Source organism: Plectropomus leopardus, chromosome 2 (genome assembly GCF_026936395.1).
Source record: "Plectropomus leopardus strain MGB_pleo_1.0 chromosome 2, ASM2693639v1, whole genome shotgun sequence".
Classification (NCBI taxonomy): Eukaryota; Metazoa; Chordata; class Actinopteri; order Perciformes; family Serranidae; genus Plectropomus; species Plectropomus leopardus.
Genome location: NC_142177.1, coordinates 15,130,589 through 15,145,597, shown reverse-complemented (window position 1 = coordinate 15,145,597; position 15,009 = coordinate 15,130,589). Strand labels below are relative to the sequence as shown.

At 40.6% G+C, this 15,009-nt stretch overlaps 3 protein-coding genes across 4 annotated transcripts in view; 1 reads left to right on the top strand and 2 right to left on the bottom strand.

Moving 5' to 3' along the window:
* rhobtb3 (Rho related BTB domain containing 3) overlaps positions 1-1,250 on the bottom strand; it is a 29,065-nt gene extending 27,815 nt beyond the window's left edge. Inside the window, exons 1-2 of the mRNA XM_088086089.1 lie at positions 751-1,250; positions 161-392 (exon numbers count right to left, since the gene is read on the bottom strand). Coding sequence (XP_087942215.1) covers positions 161-392; positions 751-752 — 234 coding nt within the window. The 5' untranslated portion in view covers positions 753-1,250. The remainder of the gene's footprint in view (positions 1-160; positions 393-750) is intronic.
* Positions 1,251-4,489: 3,239 nt separating this feature from the next.
* On the bottom strand, positions 4,490-9,347 carry rfesd (Rieske (Fe-S) domain containing). Its single transcript, XM_042507633.2, has 4 exons — positions 9,220-9,347; positions 7,817-7,977; positions 6,142-6,176; positions 4,490-5,836 (listed from the first exon to the last, which is right to left on the bottom strand). Exons 2-4 carry the CDS (start codon positions 7,971-7,973, stop codon positions 5,552-5,554), a joined length of 477 nt encoding a protein of 158 aa, XP_042363567.2. The 5' UTR covers positions 7,974-7,977; positions 9,220-9,347; the 3' UTR covers positions 4,490-5,551.
* Positions 9,348-10,832: 1,485 nt separating this feature from the next.
* On the top strand, positions 10,833-14,320 carry nudt2 (nudix (nucleoside diphosphate linked moiety X)-type motif 2). Of its 2 annotated transcripts, XM_042500825.2 has the most exons (3): positions 10,833-10,966; positions 11,799-11,926; positions 12,050-14,320. In XM_042500825.2, the coding sequence occupies exons 2-3, from the start codon at positions 11,803-11,805 to the stop codon at positions 12,373-12,375; spliced, it is 450 nt and encodes a 149-aa protein (XP_042356759.1). In that variant the 5' UTR covers positions 10,833-10,966; positions 11,799-11,802; the 3' UTR covers positions 12,376-14,320. The 2 variants fall into 2 exon arrangements, with proteins under 2 accessions (XP_042356759.1, XP_087942213.1); XM_088086087.1 differs by lacking the exon at positions 10,833-10,966 and having other exon boundaries at positions 11,755-11,926.
* Positions 14,321-15,009: the final 689 nt, after the last annotated feature.

Sequence of the window (15,009 nt, the reverse complement as noted above, 5' to 3'; positions counted from 1 at the left end):
AAGAAAATTTTCTAAGGTTTCAAAGGGTTAATATGCAAACTGGGGACGGGCACATGCATGAGCCAAAAAAAAAAAAAAAAAGCAAAGATCCACATTGTATCACCCATGCAAGTCTCTTTCACTCATTCTGCTCTGCACACAAGCATGCCAGTCCTCTTACCCAGCTGGGGCAATCCCGAACCACCACAGTGACATCTCCAAACACGCGTGAGGTGTACTCCATGAAGGCCGGGTTGTGGATGCTGCTCTCCAGGTCGCATGGTCCCACCAGCGCTCCGTGACCCAGGTAGCTCCACAGCAGACCCCCCTGCAGCTGCCCCTGGCCCATGATCTCCTCCCCAGGCCCGACTCCCCCAGGGCACTCGCTGCCTAGAGCCACGATGTGGATGGACCTGTAAACCAGACAACGTGGTTGGGAAGTGAATCAAGCTGCACACAAGCAGATGATGATCCAGAGGTGGAGCTGAGGGAGAGGAGGCACTTTTTGCTTTGGTCCTCCTTATTATTCATGTCTATCACGGAGACAGTGCATCAACCGTTATGTCACTAAAAATGACTGAGAAGAAGCTTGCCAAGGCCCCTTGTTACACTTGACAGGGAGTTAGGGTTCAATGAATCTGAGAAATATGTTCGTTGATGTATTTACATGTTTAAGCAGTGATACGGTGACATAAAACAAAAGCATGCAAGCGTACCAGGAACCCCCTCTCCTCTAACCCCCTAATGAGTTGCAGCTCCAGAGCAACTTACATTGTGGTCACCGCGGTTTTGTTCCGCTGCTCTACGCTATGGAGCCCGTTTCCCTCACGGTGCGTTTCCACGCCAGTCTGCAGCAGTCAGACTCGGCTTTTCCGCAATGAGCCGCGGCTCCGCTCCGTCGTTAATCCCTCTCATCGGTGGCTGGCCCCCCGGGAGCACGGCTGCTGCTGCTGCTGCTGCTGCTGCTGCTAGGGAGTTTCGCAGTCACTCGCATTTCCCCGTCTCGTTATTCATTCATAAAAGCGGAGCTCGATACCGTCCCGAACCGACCGCAGAGCAGAGGCGCACCGGACAGCCCAGCCAGAGCGGCGGAGCAGCAGAGCAGAGTGTGTGTACGGCAGCAGCGCCCATGGGCAGCCAATGCGCTAACAGACAAACAAGTTGTCAGTCGGCAGGAAACACAATTAACGCCGAGAAGGAGAGGGCAGCCTCGCGCCTCAGCGTCCAGACCGTATGAATGACGTCGGCGGATAAAACAAAGTCTCACTAGCAAAAACAACTGTAGAGAGAGAGAGAGAGAGAGAGAGAGAGAGAGAGAGAGGTCGCGCCTGACTCAGCAACACGCACGCGGGCATTAACACGTAGAAGCGGCGCGCGCCAACACACACACACACGCACACATGCACAGCCTCACCAGGACCATGATGTTGACATGCAGGAAATCACAGTGATGTTTTGTTCAGTCAAACAGAGTTTCCCCTCTAAAACAATAAAAGATCAAGGGCTTTATCCTCTGGTGAATGAATGTCACTGGCGCTGAACTCAACACATGAACAGACACAAAAGAACTGCCTAGAGCCATGAGCATGGGGTGCAATGTTAATGATAGTGATAATAATGATACCCATAAGCAGCAAATGTAAGGAGAATAATTGCTGATGTAGCAAGAAAATGTAAAATACATTCTCAGGCTTTGAGGGCGTTTTGTTGTGGAGTCAGTTAGAAACTGTTCGTTACCGAGGCAGGGGCAAAACAGGGGAGGTATGTCAAATATTTTTTTAAGAACATGGCAGAGACTTATGTTTTTATTTTGGTTTAGGGAAAGGACATACAACTAAAAATTGTTATATTTTGGATTCATTAAAATCAAGAAGACACATACAAGGCAAATTTTCTGTAAAAAATGCCCAAATCACAAGATTAATCATAGCCAGAAACTGAAAACTTGTTTGATAATGATGTGATTTGTAAGGAGGGTTTGTATTTTGCATAAAGAGATACTTCATGTCACATAATGGTAATTGCTGCATTGCTGAATACTAGTTGTTGTTTTTTTGTTTGTTTTTTAAGTAGGACTTACATCAACATAGCTAACCTCATATGTTGTTGACCAGGTAACATAAACATTACAAAGCAACTTTTCTAAAATGAGCATTTGCTTTTCTAACACTATAATTAACTGGTACTGGTAAATGAATTTCACATGGCGTTATTTTCGTGTCAAGCATGTCAGAAATTTGCCTTAATCTCACTATAGACGTTTAAGGTTAGCCGAAGACAAGTTAACCATTAGGCAGCCCTGTTAAACTACACGTATGTAACATTAACATGTATGGTGGATTTAAAGACGAATACAATTTAGTCGGTTGATTATATACATAACAAATTTATCACAAAACCTAGCAGTGTCATGAGATATTCCAGGCTTCATGTTCCGAAATGTGATTTATTGATCATTTAAGACATAGTGGTTAAATAAACGAGCTGGGGTGTGGCTCTCAGGTAATGTTAGCTAACACGGAAGCTAACAGTTAACGTTAGCTTGTGTGTAACAACGTAAGCTAACCATACACAGAAAGTTCTCATTTTTGCTTACTTAAATGGGTGAAAAAGTGTATACAAACCGTTTCTTTTACTTACTTCCCTCTTAAACGTAGCTTTACACTGCTTCTTGGTCAAGGAGCCCAAACAAAAAGACTTCAGGAGACAAAGGGCAGCTGGGCAGACAGGCAGTCTGTATAACCCAGCAGCTGGGCCACACCAAAACTATCTCTTGGCAAACTAACCCCCCCAAAAAATACCCAACAGGCTCAACCCTTTTACCAATTTCAAAAGTATTTCTATCTGCATAGACAGCCTACTTTCATGAAAAAGGCCATCTTTCCAAGAAATTTGCTTTGCTTTGGTGAGGAAAAAACTTTATTTGTATAGCACCTTTCATACAAGAAATGCAGCCCAGGGTGCTTTACAACACAGTATCCCATTGAGATAATATTAATAAAAAATAAAGATTAAAATAGAATGTATAAAATGACTAAATCAAGGAAAATAAAACATTTTGAAGAGGTGCCGCAGCGCGGAAGTGTGAAGCAAAATGCAATAATGGCTCTAAAGCCTATATTTTCGTGTTAATATATAAGAAAATGTGTTGGGCCTATTTATGATGGAGGGAGGGTCATTTCACCAGTAATTCAGGTCAGCTGGAGGACAAATATTTGTAGCTCGAGGGAGGGTTAAGAGTTTTGGGGGGTTTTTTTAAGTCACACGACAGGCATCCCCCTACTCTGATAAATAAAGAACAGTCCCTCAGTAGGCTTGTAAATGAAAAGGGATAATAAGATCTGGTAGTCACTCTTGGATAAACTCAAGGGCTTTCAGAGCTTTTTGAGAGGAAGAATAGCTCGAGCCTTAAAGGTTTTATCAAAGCCCCCCTTGTCATTCATGATAATGATGAATAATGCAAGACATCAAACCAACAGTGTTGTATAGGCCTTGGGTTTAAATGCCCTGCAACACTGTATTTTCATGCTGCTTACATACTGTGCAGTCCTCCTCCTCTGGAATAATGTGCACTAGCTCTGCTAAGCAGTTTCCCAAGACAGCCTGCTCTTTAGCTGGACAAAGAGCGCTTCACTTGACCTATTCCAAATGACCACCTGCACGTAATGGTACCTGTCTTGCACCAAGATTCTCAATTTAACCACGTAATACAGATGAACTATCTCATGTGTAGCAACACTGCAGTGAAGTGCTTAGCCCCCCCCCATTCTACGTAACCAAGGGCCCTGCGCATTACTTGATTGTATTCAAAGCGTCACATGGGCAGAAATCAAACACAGTTATTTCCTTTCTTGCCGAGAGTTAAATCAGAAGATCAAATGTTGAACGTTCAAAGCAAAACCCTAAATTTCTGTACAGAATATGCACCAGAGGGCCCCTGGGGGGCAGGAGTGGGAAGCGGCCACAATGCCTGTCTGAGGCTGCTGTCAACTCACCTTTTAACAATCTTCAGGGACTGCCTTGCAGTCTTCAGAAATGTTTTGTTTTGTTTTTTCATTTACGTGATGAATTTTTTGCCAGTGGATCCAAAACATGTCACAACAAAAATCCCAAGTGCTGTGATCCATACAGCCTGTGACCTGAAATTCATGCTTTCTGACGTTATGTGAGAGAAATAGACATGGATATCACAAAAAATGGCCAGCATTGTGAGTATGAGCTTTTTATTTTTTATCAATTTTTAATCGCCACTTAGGACATAAGCGATTATAAACGTTTTTATCTCACTGATTCATTCACTATGCATAATGCATGAGGAATATTGAAATGCAAGGTGGATACACATCATTTAGATATCTAGTGCCACCCAATTTATGACAATTCATCCATCAGTCCATTATCTGTAACCACTTATCCTATTCAAGATCGTAGTGGACTGGAGTCAGTCCCAGCTGACACTAGGAGAAAGGCGGGGTACACCAGTTTGAGAATAGAGAATTAGAAATCAAAATTCACTCATAACAAAAAAAAAAGTTTATTTAGTGAACTACATGATTGTTTTGAGATGCACATCTACCTAACATGGCAACATGTGACCTGATCTTTAGTAAAACATTTTAACATCATGTAAACAGCATGCCATGAATAAAGCAATTTAAAATTCTAAACACTCCCAAACTCATTGAAAACAAGACCCTTTTAAAGCCATACTGACCCTAGGAGTTACTTGATGTAGACCATGAACTGTGTGTCATTGAAGCTGGGGTAGGCAGTTTTATTCTGAGCAAAAATCTGACAATAAATGCAAATGCATGCATGTGTGCTTGTTGACATTCCAGCGTGAGTTGCCATGTGCGGTTGCTTCCTAAATAACCACGTGCAGCATCATCCCACCATATGCATTTGTTGAAATCATGGTAGCAGCATCCTGGAATGTAAATAGACACAGAAGGATACCTAACTCGTGATAGGTAGACGCAGAAGTCAACTGACAAAGTGGCAACATATGACGAGTTGGGATGAGAACATGCTGGCTAATCAGCTAACTTTCACTTGCTGCCATTATACAGGTGAGACCTGGCATTGCTGCTGGCCACCAGTCTACTGTGACACCTGGCACTGAGAGGATTTATATCCGCAATCAGAAAGTTGGTCTCCAGAGCTTGTGTCCGCTCCACTCCCGGAGAAGCAGTCCACAGCAGTGGGGAGTAAAGAGAGGGACAGTGTGGTGGCTAGCTAACAAGTTCTTGTCTCATTGGTGGTTTGATAAACAAAACAAGAGAGAGTGGTGCAAGGAAGGGTAGAGAAAATGTGTGCAACTCTACAATAATGTAAAATCAAACAAATGAATGTATGGGAAACACTGGTTTACTGTATGAAGCATGCGCATTTGCCCATGATGTGTTCATTTCCCCCCAGAAAGGGGGAAATGAATTCTGCCTTTTTTAAGCCTTTTCCATATTTCTGCCTACTCCAGCTTTAAATATCTGACATCGTCTTTATAAAGTCATCATGCAATATTTTAGGGGAGAGGAGACTAAAGAGATGCCATCCTCATCTATCTATCAAACTACTATTTTTTCTTGTCAGCTTCTGCAGCTCTTTCCCTTTCCAACTTGCCCTTCTCTCCCTGGTAAAAGTCTGAATCTCTCCAGCACGTGTCCTCAGAGAGCTTGACATAAACATCCCCATTGGTTTCAGTGACTGTGTGAGTCCGCTGCTTCACACCCTTGGAGTACCATCTGGGCACAGGCGGCTCTCCCCTGGGGTCAGTGCCCTTGTATAAGCCCTCTCCTTCGGCGAGAGAGATCTTGTACTTGTGTTTTGGACAAATTATGCACAGCTTGCCGGCGATTTCCTGTGAGTGTGTTGAAAGAAAGCAGGTAAACAACCGTATGTGGGATAAGTGTAGGTCATTTAGGCCCCTCTACATTAGCATATGATTAAATTAACGAGATGCAGAATTGGTATCTTAATTGCAGTGTTTCATTATGCCTGAGCCAAGTAAGGATTTTAGGGCAGATGGAATAAAAAAAAGCATGAATGTGGTAAAAACACAAAAGTGCAGTCCAATATTTAAATGTCATTTTGTTTTGTTTTTTGCTCTGGGCTAGACACAAAACAAACTCTAAATAAATCTCTTAAATAAAATGTAAACCTCACCTCAATGTCTCCATTCTGCAGTTCTCCCCCAGCATCTGTTGAGAGGGTAGAGGATCAGTGTATTGCAGAATAAGCAAATAGTTTACAGCACGCTAACTTTCTGCTGAATGGACACACTTTAGAGGTGATATGTGCTAAACTGTACTATGGATAACAAAGCAGCTCAGTGTTAAATGTCCTATAGCAGGACGTCTATCAGCAGCAACCTATTTTTGAATGGATGCAGTGTTGTAAACAACACCTTTGATTCAGAAAGAATACAAGTTCTCAGACAAAGTCTAACTGCCAGAGATGGGAATAAATGACAAGTCACTAGCAAGTCTCAAATCTTAACTGTAGAGCCTAAAGCAAGTTCCAAGTCACCGTGGTGAGAATCGAGCAAGTCGAGTCAAGTCCCTGCTAAAGTCATTGCTCAGGCCAAGCAAGTCACAAGTAAAGTCACAAGAAATTTTGATGATTTACCCGAGTTTCCACAGTTAAATCAGTTCAACTGACAAGTTTAATCTTATTTTCAGCATTAATGAAAACTGATGAAGCCTGCTTACACGTAAATCTTACTGATATTTGACATTTTGTGGTAATCAATGACAGGACTCCAAAATAAACAACTGAGTGCTGCAGGGATGATGTTTTTGTGTAGGCTGGCGCAGAAGTTGCCCCGGTTTCCTTGTCAAAAATGGGATTCGGAGAAAATAAGCTCTGTAGCAATTAAAAGTTTGATACTTATTGTTGTCTAACAAGATAATCCTCATAAATGAACACCACTTTTAGGATTTTTGAGGGCCTAAATGCAATCGCCGGAAGAAAAAAGCTAAACAAAAAAAACTCTAAAAAAGTTCTAAAAGAACTACACCACCATCGCATGACTTAACGTCACCATCACAACGAGGCTGTAAAGTAATGGTATGTGTGATGGTGCTCTTTTAGCCAGTTGTTATAGCAACTGCGTTTTTTAAGACATCGAAAAGCTTAAGAGTTCACCACTGGGGTATTTATTACCATAATTTAGGTCACAGACAAAAACTTGAAAATTTCCTAAGCTCATGTTAAGCACAGACATTATTTCAGGCATCAAACCCATTTAAACAAACACTAATTTCGAGACTACGGAACCAGAAGTGTAAAATGGCTAACTCAGTTGCAGGATTTAGGCTTCATTCCTGCACTACTCTTTTGACAGTGGGGGTCTGAAATTATAATATAACCTCTGAGCTTTTGCGCTGCAGACTTTGCATACAGCTGTTGTCCCCTTACTATCATCGACAACATCATCCTTGAATCACGATTTTGTTATTGTTGGACTAGTCTTTTCCATGATAGCTGTCTTGTGCGTTTGCCTCTTTAGGCCTGTTGTGTCTTAGTAGGTTGCCAGGTTTGTACAACATTGCAAAAAAATTACCGTCATATTTTAAAAAACAATATGTAACTTCTCAAGAAAAACGCAAATATTTAATCAAAAAAAAACCTCAAGTCCTTTCAATTCATCTGTCTCAAGTCTAAGTCAAGTCTCAAGTCATGAGGTCAAAGTCAAGTCGAGTCTTTAATCATTGTTAATCAAGCAAGTCTCAAGTCCTCAAATTTTCCTCTCTGACTCAAGTCAAGTCATGCGACTAGGCTCATCCACCTCTGCTAACTGCCAATAATAGAAGTTAAGCACAAGAAGAACACAACTCACGATAGCAGTACGAGTCCATAGCATAGAGGACATTTTGGTGGTGGATGATCAACACATCCCGACCAGCTACTGTTCTGCAGGAGCGCTTTGCTGCAATCAGCTCATCCTTCTTCCCAACAAAATGAGGCCCCTCTGTGGACTGCTCTGTCACCTCCATGGCCCTGTGAAATAATGTTCAGGAGGGGAACAGGAAGTATCACAATTTAGTGCTCATCATAAAGAATCGTGTCCAAATCACAAGATTGGTTGTGCAGTCAATGTCATGTGCAGTTCGGCTGTTTTTCCGGGCGAGAACTTAAATCTTAACCACACATGAAAAGTGTGGCTTTTGGATTTGTCACCAGGATTATCGTGTTGGCACCTCCCATCACAGTTGTCAGCTTAAATTAAGTCCACAACACCTCCAGAACATTCAGCCTGAAGAATCCAAGTAAGGACATCTCTTGGCACTGATCAGCTCGACTACAAACGTACTCAGACCTGCAATATTAATCCCTAACATCTGGGAGCCTGATTCTTCAGCAGATCAAAAGTTTAACTGTATTTACAAGGCATATGTATGCATATATTATTATTATTATTATTGAAAGAAAATGACCTAAAGATTAGAGAGGAAAAACAAAAGGTTAAAAAAAACCCCAACAACTAAGAAAATGTCTTGAGAAATGTGCTTAAAAAATATAATTCGGTAAGATATATTTAAATATATGAATATTATAAAAAATCATTTTCCAAATCAACTAAGTGCTTGCAATTTGTGGAACAGTTCTTGTCAAGTTGCTCAATGGCTTTTTCCCCCATGTTTTTAAAAGATAGCAAACCAATTTGCTCAGAATTCAAAGGTTCAAATACTTGTGAAGGCCTCTGAACGCAGAAAAAGAAAAGTGATCTCAATCCAGGTTTGAAATGCTTCATGGCTACATGTATGACCTACATGAATGTCATAATTGTACAAAAGCATTGGTCATCTAGAGACCACAGTCCTACATCCATGTGTAATCTCTGTGACAGCCAGTATATACAAAAGAAAAATGTCTGGATGCAGGGGAACCTGACCCCAACTGTGATCTGTGTATAGTGGAGTGGAATAACGAGCACTTCATTGCAGGCTGAGTAAGCACAGTAGTAGTGGCAGCGAAAGTCACATGTCCTGAGGCATCTGGCGAAACCACAGACAGCTACATGCTATGAAGGAAGGATCCACAGAAAGGCAAAATAATTGTTTATGTCAGGAAAATGATATATTTTCTTTAAGCGAGCCCTGAGGGACTATAGGAATAAATTTGTACAAATCCTGTGTACGCATCCCATCTGGCTGTCTATCAGTGTGACTCTCTCTTGCTCTCTGTATTTTTACTTGATAATAACAAAAACATGTATTTTGGGTGAGTTCTTGTCTTTACCTTGAAACTCTGCAGCGGTGTCTCCTCTGTCAAGCCGAACAACTGTACTGCTGACAGTTCGGCTTGCGTGGGAAGGAGGCCCCATCTCTATTATCTTCAGACACAAGCTGTCTTCAGTTGGCCGTATCTTCACTGGGTACATTTCTTATCTGTCTCCCGCAGGCACAACAGCAATGCAATTGGGAAGAAATATCCAAAGTTATCATAAAACCATTTGTTTAATCTGTCATTGTAAGAGTTTTAAATCGGTAAAATCTATTTAAATCAAAATAATAAAAAATATGTGTTATTATTTATTAGAGCATTTTAGTCTCATCAGTTAATTAGCTTTGTGTCCCTACGTTATTTTAATTCCTACAGTTACCATCATCTGCAGTTGTAACAGTGTAGTAGTAGCAGTATGAAGTAACCTAGTGATGTATACTCAATGAATGTACAGTGTCTAAGTACAGTTTTCAGTACTTGTACTTTACTGAAGTATTGCCATTTTCAGCAACTTTATACCTCAACTCCACTACATTTTAGAGGGAAATACTGTAGCCTATTTTTACACCCGTGCTTTTATTAGCAGTGCAGCAACAGGGCCTAGTTACTTTTTAACATGCAAAGTATACAATCAACTAATTAAACAATACGTCAATATAGGTACAGCACATAAAGTCATTACAATTATAACAATAACAATGATGAATAATTAAAAGGAAGCTCATATAATAACACCTACAGAATATATCAATCATACCGCTAAAATATAAAATCTGATTATATCAATTCTACACAAAGATTATTTTCACTTTTTACTTTAAATGGAAAGTTCACCCCAAAAGTATAGTTTTCCTCTTACATGTTACACATTTATTTATCTGTAGTGCTATATTGTTTTGGTGTGAGTTGCTGAGTGTTGGTGTAGACATGTATACCTTTTCTCAATAATGGAACTAAATGGCACTTGGCTTGTGGTGCTCAAAGTGCAAAAAATAAATGAAATATGAAAAACTCAACAGCAATGTCTCTTACCAGAAATCATGACCCGCTGTTGTGAGCAGTTTCATATAAGAAATATTTCCTTTTTACTTAAATACACCTGCCAACTCACAGTCTAGAAGGAAGCGTGCATCTACCCATGGAGGAGAGGCCCATGCTTGTGATGGCAGCAGATGTAGTTAGTTAGCTTATTGGTGCTAGGTGAACTAGCAGCGCGTGCACAGCTCAGTTTGAGCAGTGATACGGTTGGCGGGTGTAGTTTGGTTGAAAGAAAGGTAGAAAGTCAGAAAAAAAACAGTTCCTCCATCAGTAAAGTCTGTGGATTATCTTGAGAAACCGGGTCATGATTTCTGTAAAGAGACATTGCTGTTGTGTTTTTTTACAAATATTTCTGGCGCTATGACCTCTACAAGCTGAGTGCCCTCCTTTATATCAGAGCCCTTCATTATATTGGACACAAGGCCGACATCTCCAATGCTGTGCTACTCACACCAAAACAAACCAATTGATAAATAGTATTTAAGGTAAGAGGGAAATTTTTTTTTTTTTTGGATTTGGGAGTGAACTGTCCTTTGAGGTAATTTGATAACCTATAATACATCCATGCTCTCACCCCTGAGAGTAGGAGTGGGAAACGGAACTGTTTATTTCCCTCTTCAAAGCGCACCGGACTCATTTCTTAAAGCACCGCGGAGCTCCGCAGCGCTCACAGCCGGTGAGACACAAGCTTCACCAAAGTAGATCTTGAGACTGTGAATACACCGTAAGTAAGCGGCTGTCTTTTGGAAGTTAAATAACTCCTCCTCGAGCCTGCAGTGTGTTCATTAAGGCTGTAACCGCGAGCATGTCCTGTAAAGTGAGAACAGAAAGCACATCACTCTGAGCAGCTCATTGTGTTTGACACTGTGCAAGCAGAAGTAAGCTAGCTAACATGCTGGAGATGCTAACAGATGTATTTGATGTGGTAAATACTGCTGGACAAGGGTGTGTTAGCCTGCGAAATCTGTCACTGAATCAGCACCGGCTGCACCGCTACTGTTTGTCATAACGCTGAAGGAGGCATTTCATTTTCTGTTGTTTGAAACACAGCACTATAGTAAGAAAAAAAAACCATAATCTTTGCTTGGCAGACTCAGGCTAACTCCAGTCAAAAGCGCTGAACTTTGTCCTGACTGGGTAACTCACCAGCAAAAGCTCAAATTGGGTCATTAAGAACGGGAAACTTGCACTTAAAAGGCTTACCTTAAGAGAATAAGGGAAACAAGGGAAGCTTGTGATATTGCCCAGTCTTTCCCATGGTTATGTGCACTACATATTCATGGATATTTTGTAGGGGGAAAAAAGATTTCCTTTTCCTTTAAGTTTCTACATACTTAGAGAACATTTCTCCCATTAAGTACCAACAGAGTTGTGCAAAGAGTCACACTTTGCACTCCCATGGAGAGTGGTGGTTCTTCAGTTCTTCATTAAAAAATGACCTTAGCTGTCATGAACAGGTGGCTCGACTGCACCCACTGCAGGTTTTTGTTTTCTATGGTGGAATTGTGTATCACAACATAATGCAAAATGTGTTTATATGTGAATTTGTTAAACAGGGCGATGGCGCTGCGTGCTTGTGGCTTCATAGTGTTTCGTCTAGCCAGTTCTATCCCCCCACCAGACAACATCGAGTACCTCCTCCTGCAGACCTCTTATGGGGAGCACCACTGGACCCCACCCAAAGGTGTTTACAAGTTCAACCGCACATTTATCATGTAGTTGATTGTGTAAATCTAATAAGTTAAATTCCACACATGCTGCTTTATATGTCCTTTGTGCCAATTATGTCTTACCTGTTCACCATCAGGTCATGTAGATCCAGGTGAGGATGACCTCACCACAGCACTGAGAGAAACCAAGGAGGAGGCGGGACTTGGGGCGGAGCAACTGCAGGTGATTGACGGCTTTTTGCAGGAGCTGCGCTACGAGGTGCGAGGTAGACCTAAAGAGGTGCTGTACTGGCTGGCCGAGCTGAGAGACCCAGGGACAGCGGTGACTTTGTCTAACGAGCACCAGGACTACCGCTGGGCCCGGCTGGAGGAGGCCTGCACTCTGGCAAAGTACAAAGACTTGCAGGACACACTGAGAGCAGCACAGACACACCTGGAGGCTCGGCAGGACAAACAGCGATGAACCAGAAATTAGACTGCGAAGACAGGATGATTTAAGAAGGGAAAGCTGCAGATGACACATGGGAACCTCAGACCTGAGTGCACCCAATGTGACAGTGTGTCTGCATTTTATATGATCGATTATGTGTCTGTCTGATTCACATACTGAATACTTCCCACTAAAATCGTGACTGATATTGCAATCACAATATCTGTCAAAGTAATTGTAATGGGATTTTTTTCTTTTTTTCTTTTTTTTTTGCTTTTCATTCAGCCCTAGTTTCTGTCAAAACAAACGTGAAAAGGGAGGATATGCATCAGTCCTTGATAACTGAGCACAAAAACGGGCATGATTAGCCCTGTCTTTAAAAGACATAAGTTGAAAGATTAAATTACATTAAATACGTAGATATTTTAAATGTAAATAAATTAAACTTAAAACTTCATCAAGGAGAGTCCCACTGGAACAGCGTAACCCTGAAGACAAGCATATGTTTGAATTTTGTTTTTATATGTCTGGTATTGGAATTAAAAACAATTCAAATAAATATAACAGGTTTTGTGTTCCTGGATCGAACTAAAAGTGTCTTAAAATGTGAAAAATATATAAAAGGGGAGCTCACACTTGTAAAAAAAGACTGAATCTAATGCTGGAGTATAATCCCCTTGCACTAGCAAAAAGAAAACTGGATGAAAATAAAGTGTAAGCAGCAGACGTTGCCACAGGGTGGGGACAAAAACAAGAAATCTGTCGGCGTTCATTTGCCACAGACTACAAAATACTGCAGGCTGTAGAAAAATGACTTAAATGACCCATGAACTCAGTAACAGCCTTCAGCATCCAAATAAAGTGGGACACTCCCATTACTTAAAAAAATGAGTTAAATAAAAGCCAGTAACAGGGATCATTTCATTATGTAAGAAACTATAGGTTCATGAAATCTGAGATCATTACTATGCAGTGATTCTGGGTGAACGCACACATAATCATAAATGTCAAAGAGTGAATGTCAAGTTGACCATATTTTTTAGGGATGATATACTCATCTATAAATTAAACAGCCCTTAGTGTACTAATGAAACCATTTGCAAGCAGGAAGAATTACCACATCATAAATTGGACTGTAGACACTTGAGACCAGGTTTGATGTACTCTGCGGTTTCTGAGATATTATTAAGGATGTTCCTCAGGAAAAAAACAGGTGATTTAAGACAAATAATGTCATTGAAACCAGTCAGCATTAGCATACCATGATCACTCTGAGATGAGATGATTGAGCAGTGGTTTTATTCTCTGACACCATAGACGACGGGTAAAAAAAAAATCCTAATATTCAATTTGTTTTTAACTCCAGTTATCTACTCCTCATATTGTTTAACGATCTAAAAGTTATATTTTTTCAATATAGTGAATAGCAGAAAGTGGCCCACATACATTGTATTCAAAGTGCCTGTTCTCTCACGAGCAAATGTTGAAATTCAAGTGGGACTTTAAATTTGATCCTGGTCACTGGTACTGCCACACTGTACCAGGATCATGTTCTACTCTCAATGCCGTGCTGTAGTATTGCATTAGTAGCCTCTGTTGAGGGGATGAAAAATGAGTAATTAAAGAAACAGTTATGATATTACAACTCATTAAGCAGAGATGAAGCACTCACTTAAATTAACTGCCATTTTTCTTCTTCTGCATTTTAAGGAAACTGCAAAGACAGAGAACGGCAGTGAACCAGGGGTCAGTGGAAGTGCGCAAACTAAACTATGTCTTTGTACTGTCACGAGGCATATAAAGTAACACTGTGCATTGAGCAAAAATTGCTTTGAGACCCATCAGGGCATCATTAAACAGGTAATTAATTTCATGCCTGATAGAGCAGCAAAGCTCCTTTCCCAGTGATAAAATACAGCTAATTGTTCTGAATTGAAATTACAGTTCTCTTCACACATATTAAACATTTGCTCTGCAACTTAGTAGTTTGTGCGTCATGTTACTCTAAGGTATGCAATATCTCTATGCATTCAGTGCCATAATGAATTTTAATTAGGGTGCAATTATGGACCATAACGCTGGCAGCCTTTAAGGGTCAGTTCAACGGAAGTAGTAGTACATTTTAAGATTTTGCTATCCAGCTCAGAACAATGGAGGTGAATGGATTTCTTGTTTTGCTTTTTTGTGGTGCTCAAAGCACTGAAAATTAAAATTAAAACATTCAACAGCAACATGACTTCAGCGGAACAACATCACACTGTGAAAAGGTTTCATAGGGACTATTTCTTCAGGTAAAAAGTAATTCAAATAAAGAAAATGTTCACAATGAGGTCTATAGATTATCAAAAGCAACAGGGACATTCATTTTGGACATATGTCACTGTAAGATTTCAAATTAGTTGTGTTGAAAATAATCAAAACCAGAGTAAGATTAATTAACATCTGGACAAATTAAACCAAATATATATGCATGACTAGACTCCACTAGGGGTTTATTACGATGTAATTTGAAAGGAATACTTCACCATGTCTGTGTGAAAAACAGCTAACATATTGATTTATGTATTGATTGGGGACCACATTTAACAACAGCAATAACATATCAAAATATCAGTTTGCAAATTCTCACACAACTCTTGCAGTACAATCCAAGTCTCATTAATCCAC

Bases quoted from the DNA above. Each gene is read 5' to 3' on its own strand.
- rfesd (XM_042507633.2), bottom strand. From the start codon at position 7,973: ATGGAGGTGACAGAGCAGTCCACAGAGGGGCCTCATTTTGTTGGGAAG. The intron at 6,177-7,816 runs GTGAGTTGTGTT...CCCTCTCAACAG, and splicing joins TATGGACTCGTACTGCTATC to ATGCTGGGGGAGAACTGCAG. The intron at 5,837-6,141 runs GTGAGGTTTACA...ACACACTCACAG, and splicing joins TGCAGAATGGAGACATTGAG to GAAATCGCCGGCAAGCTGTG.
- nudt2 (XM_088086087.1), top strand. From the start codon at position 11,770: ATGTGTTTATATGTGAATTTGTTAAACAGGGCGATGGCGCTGCGTGCT. The intron at 11,927-12,049 runs GTGTTTACAAGT...GTTCACCATCAG, and splicing joins CCACTGGACCCCACCCAAAG to GTCATGTAGATCCAGGTGAG.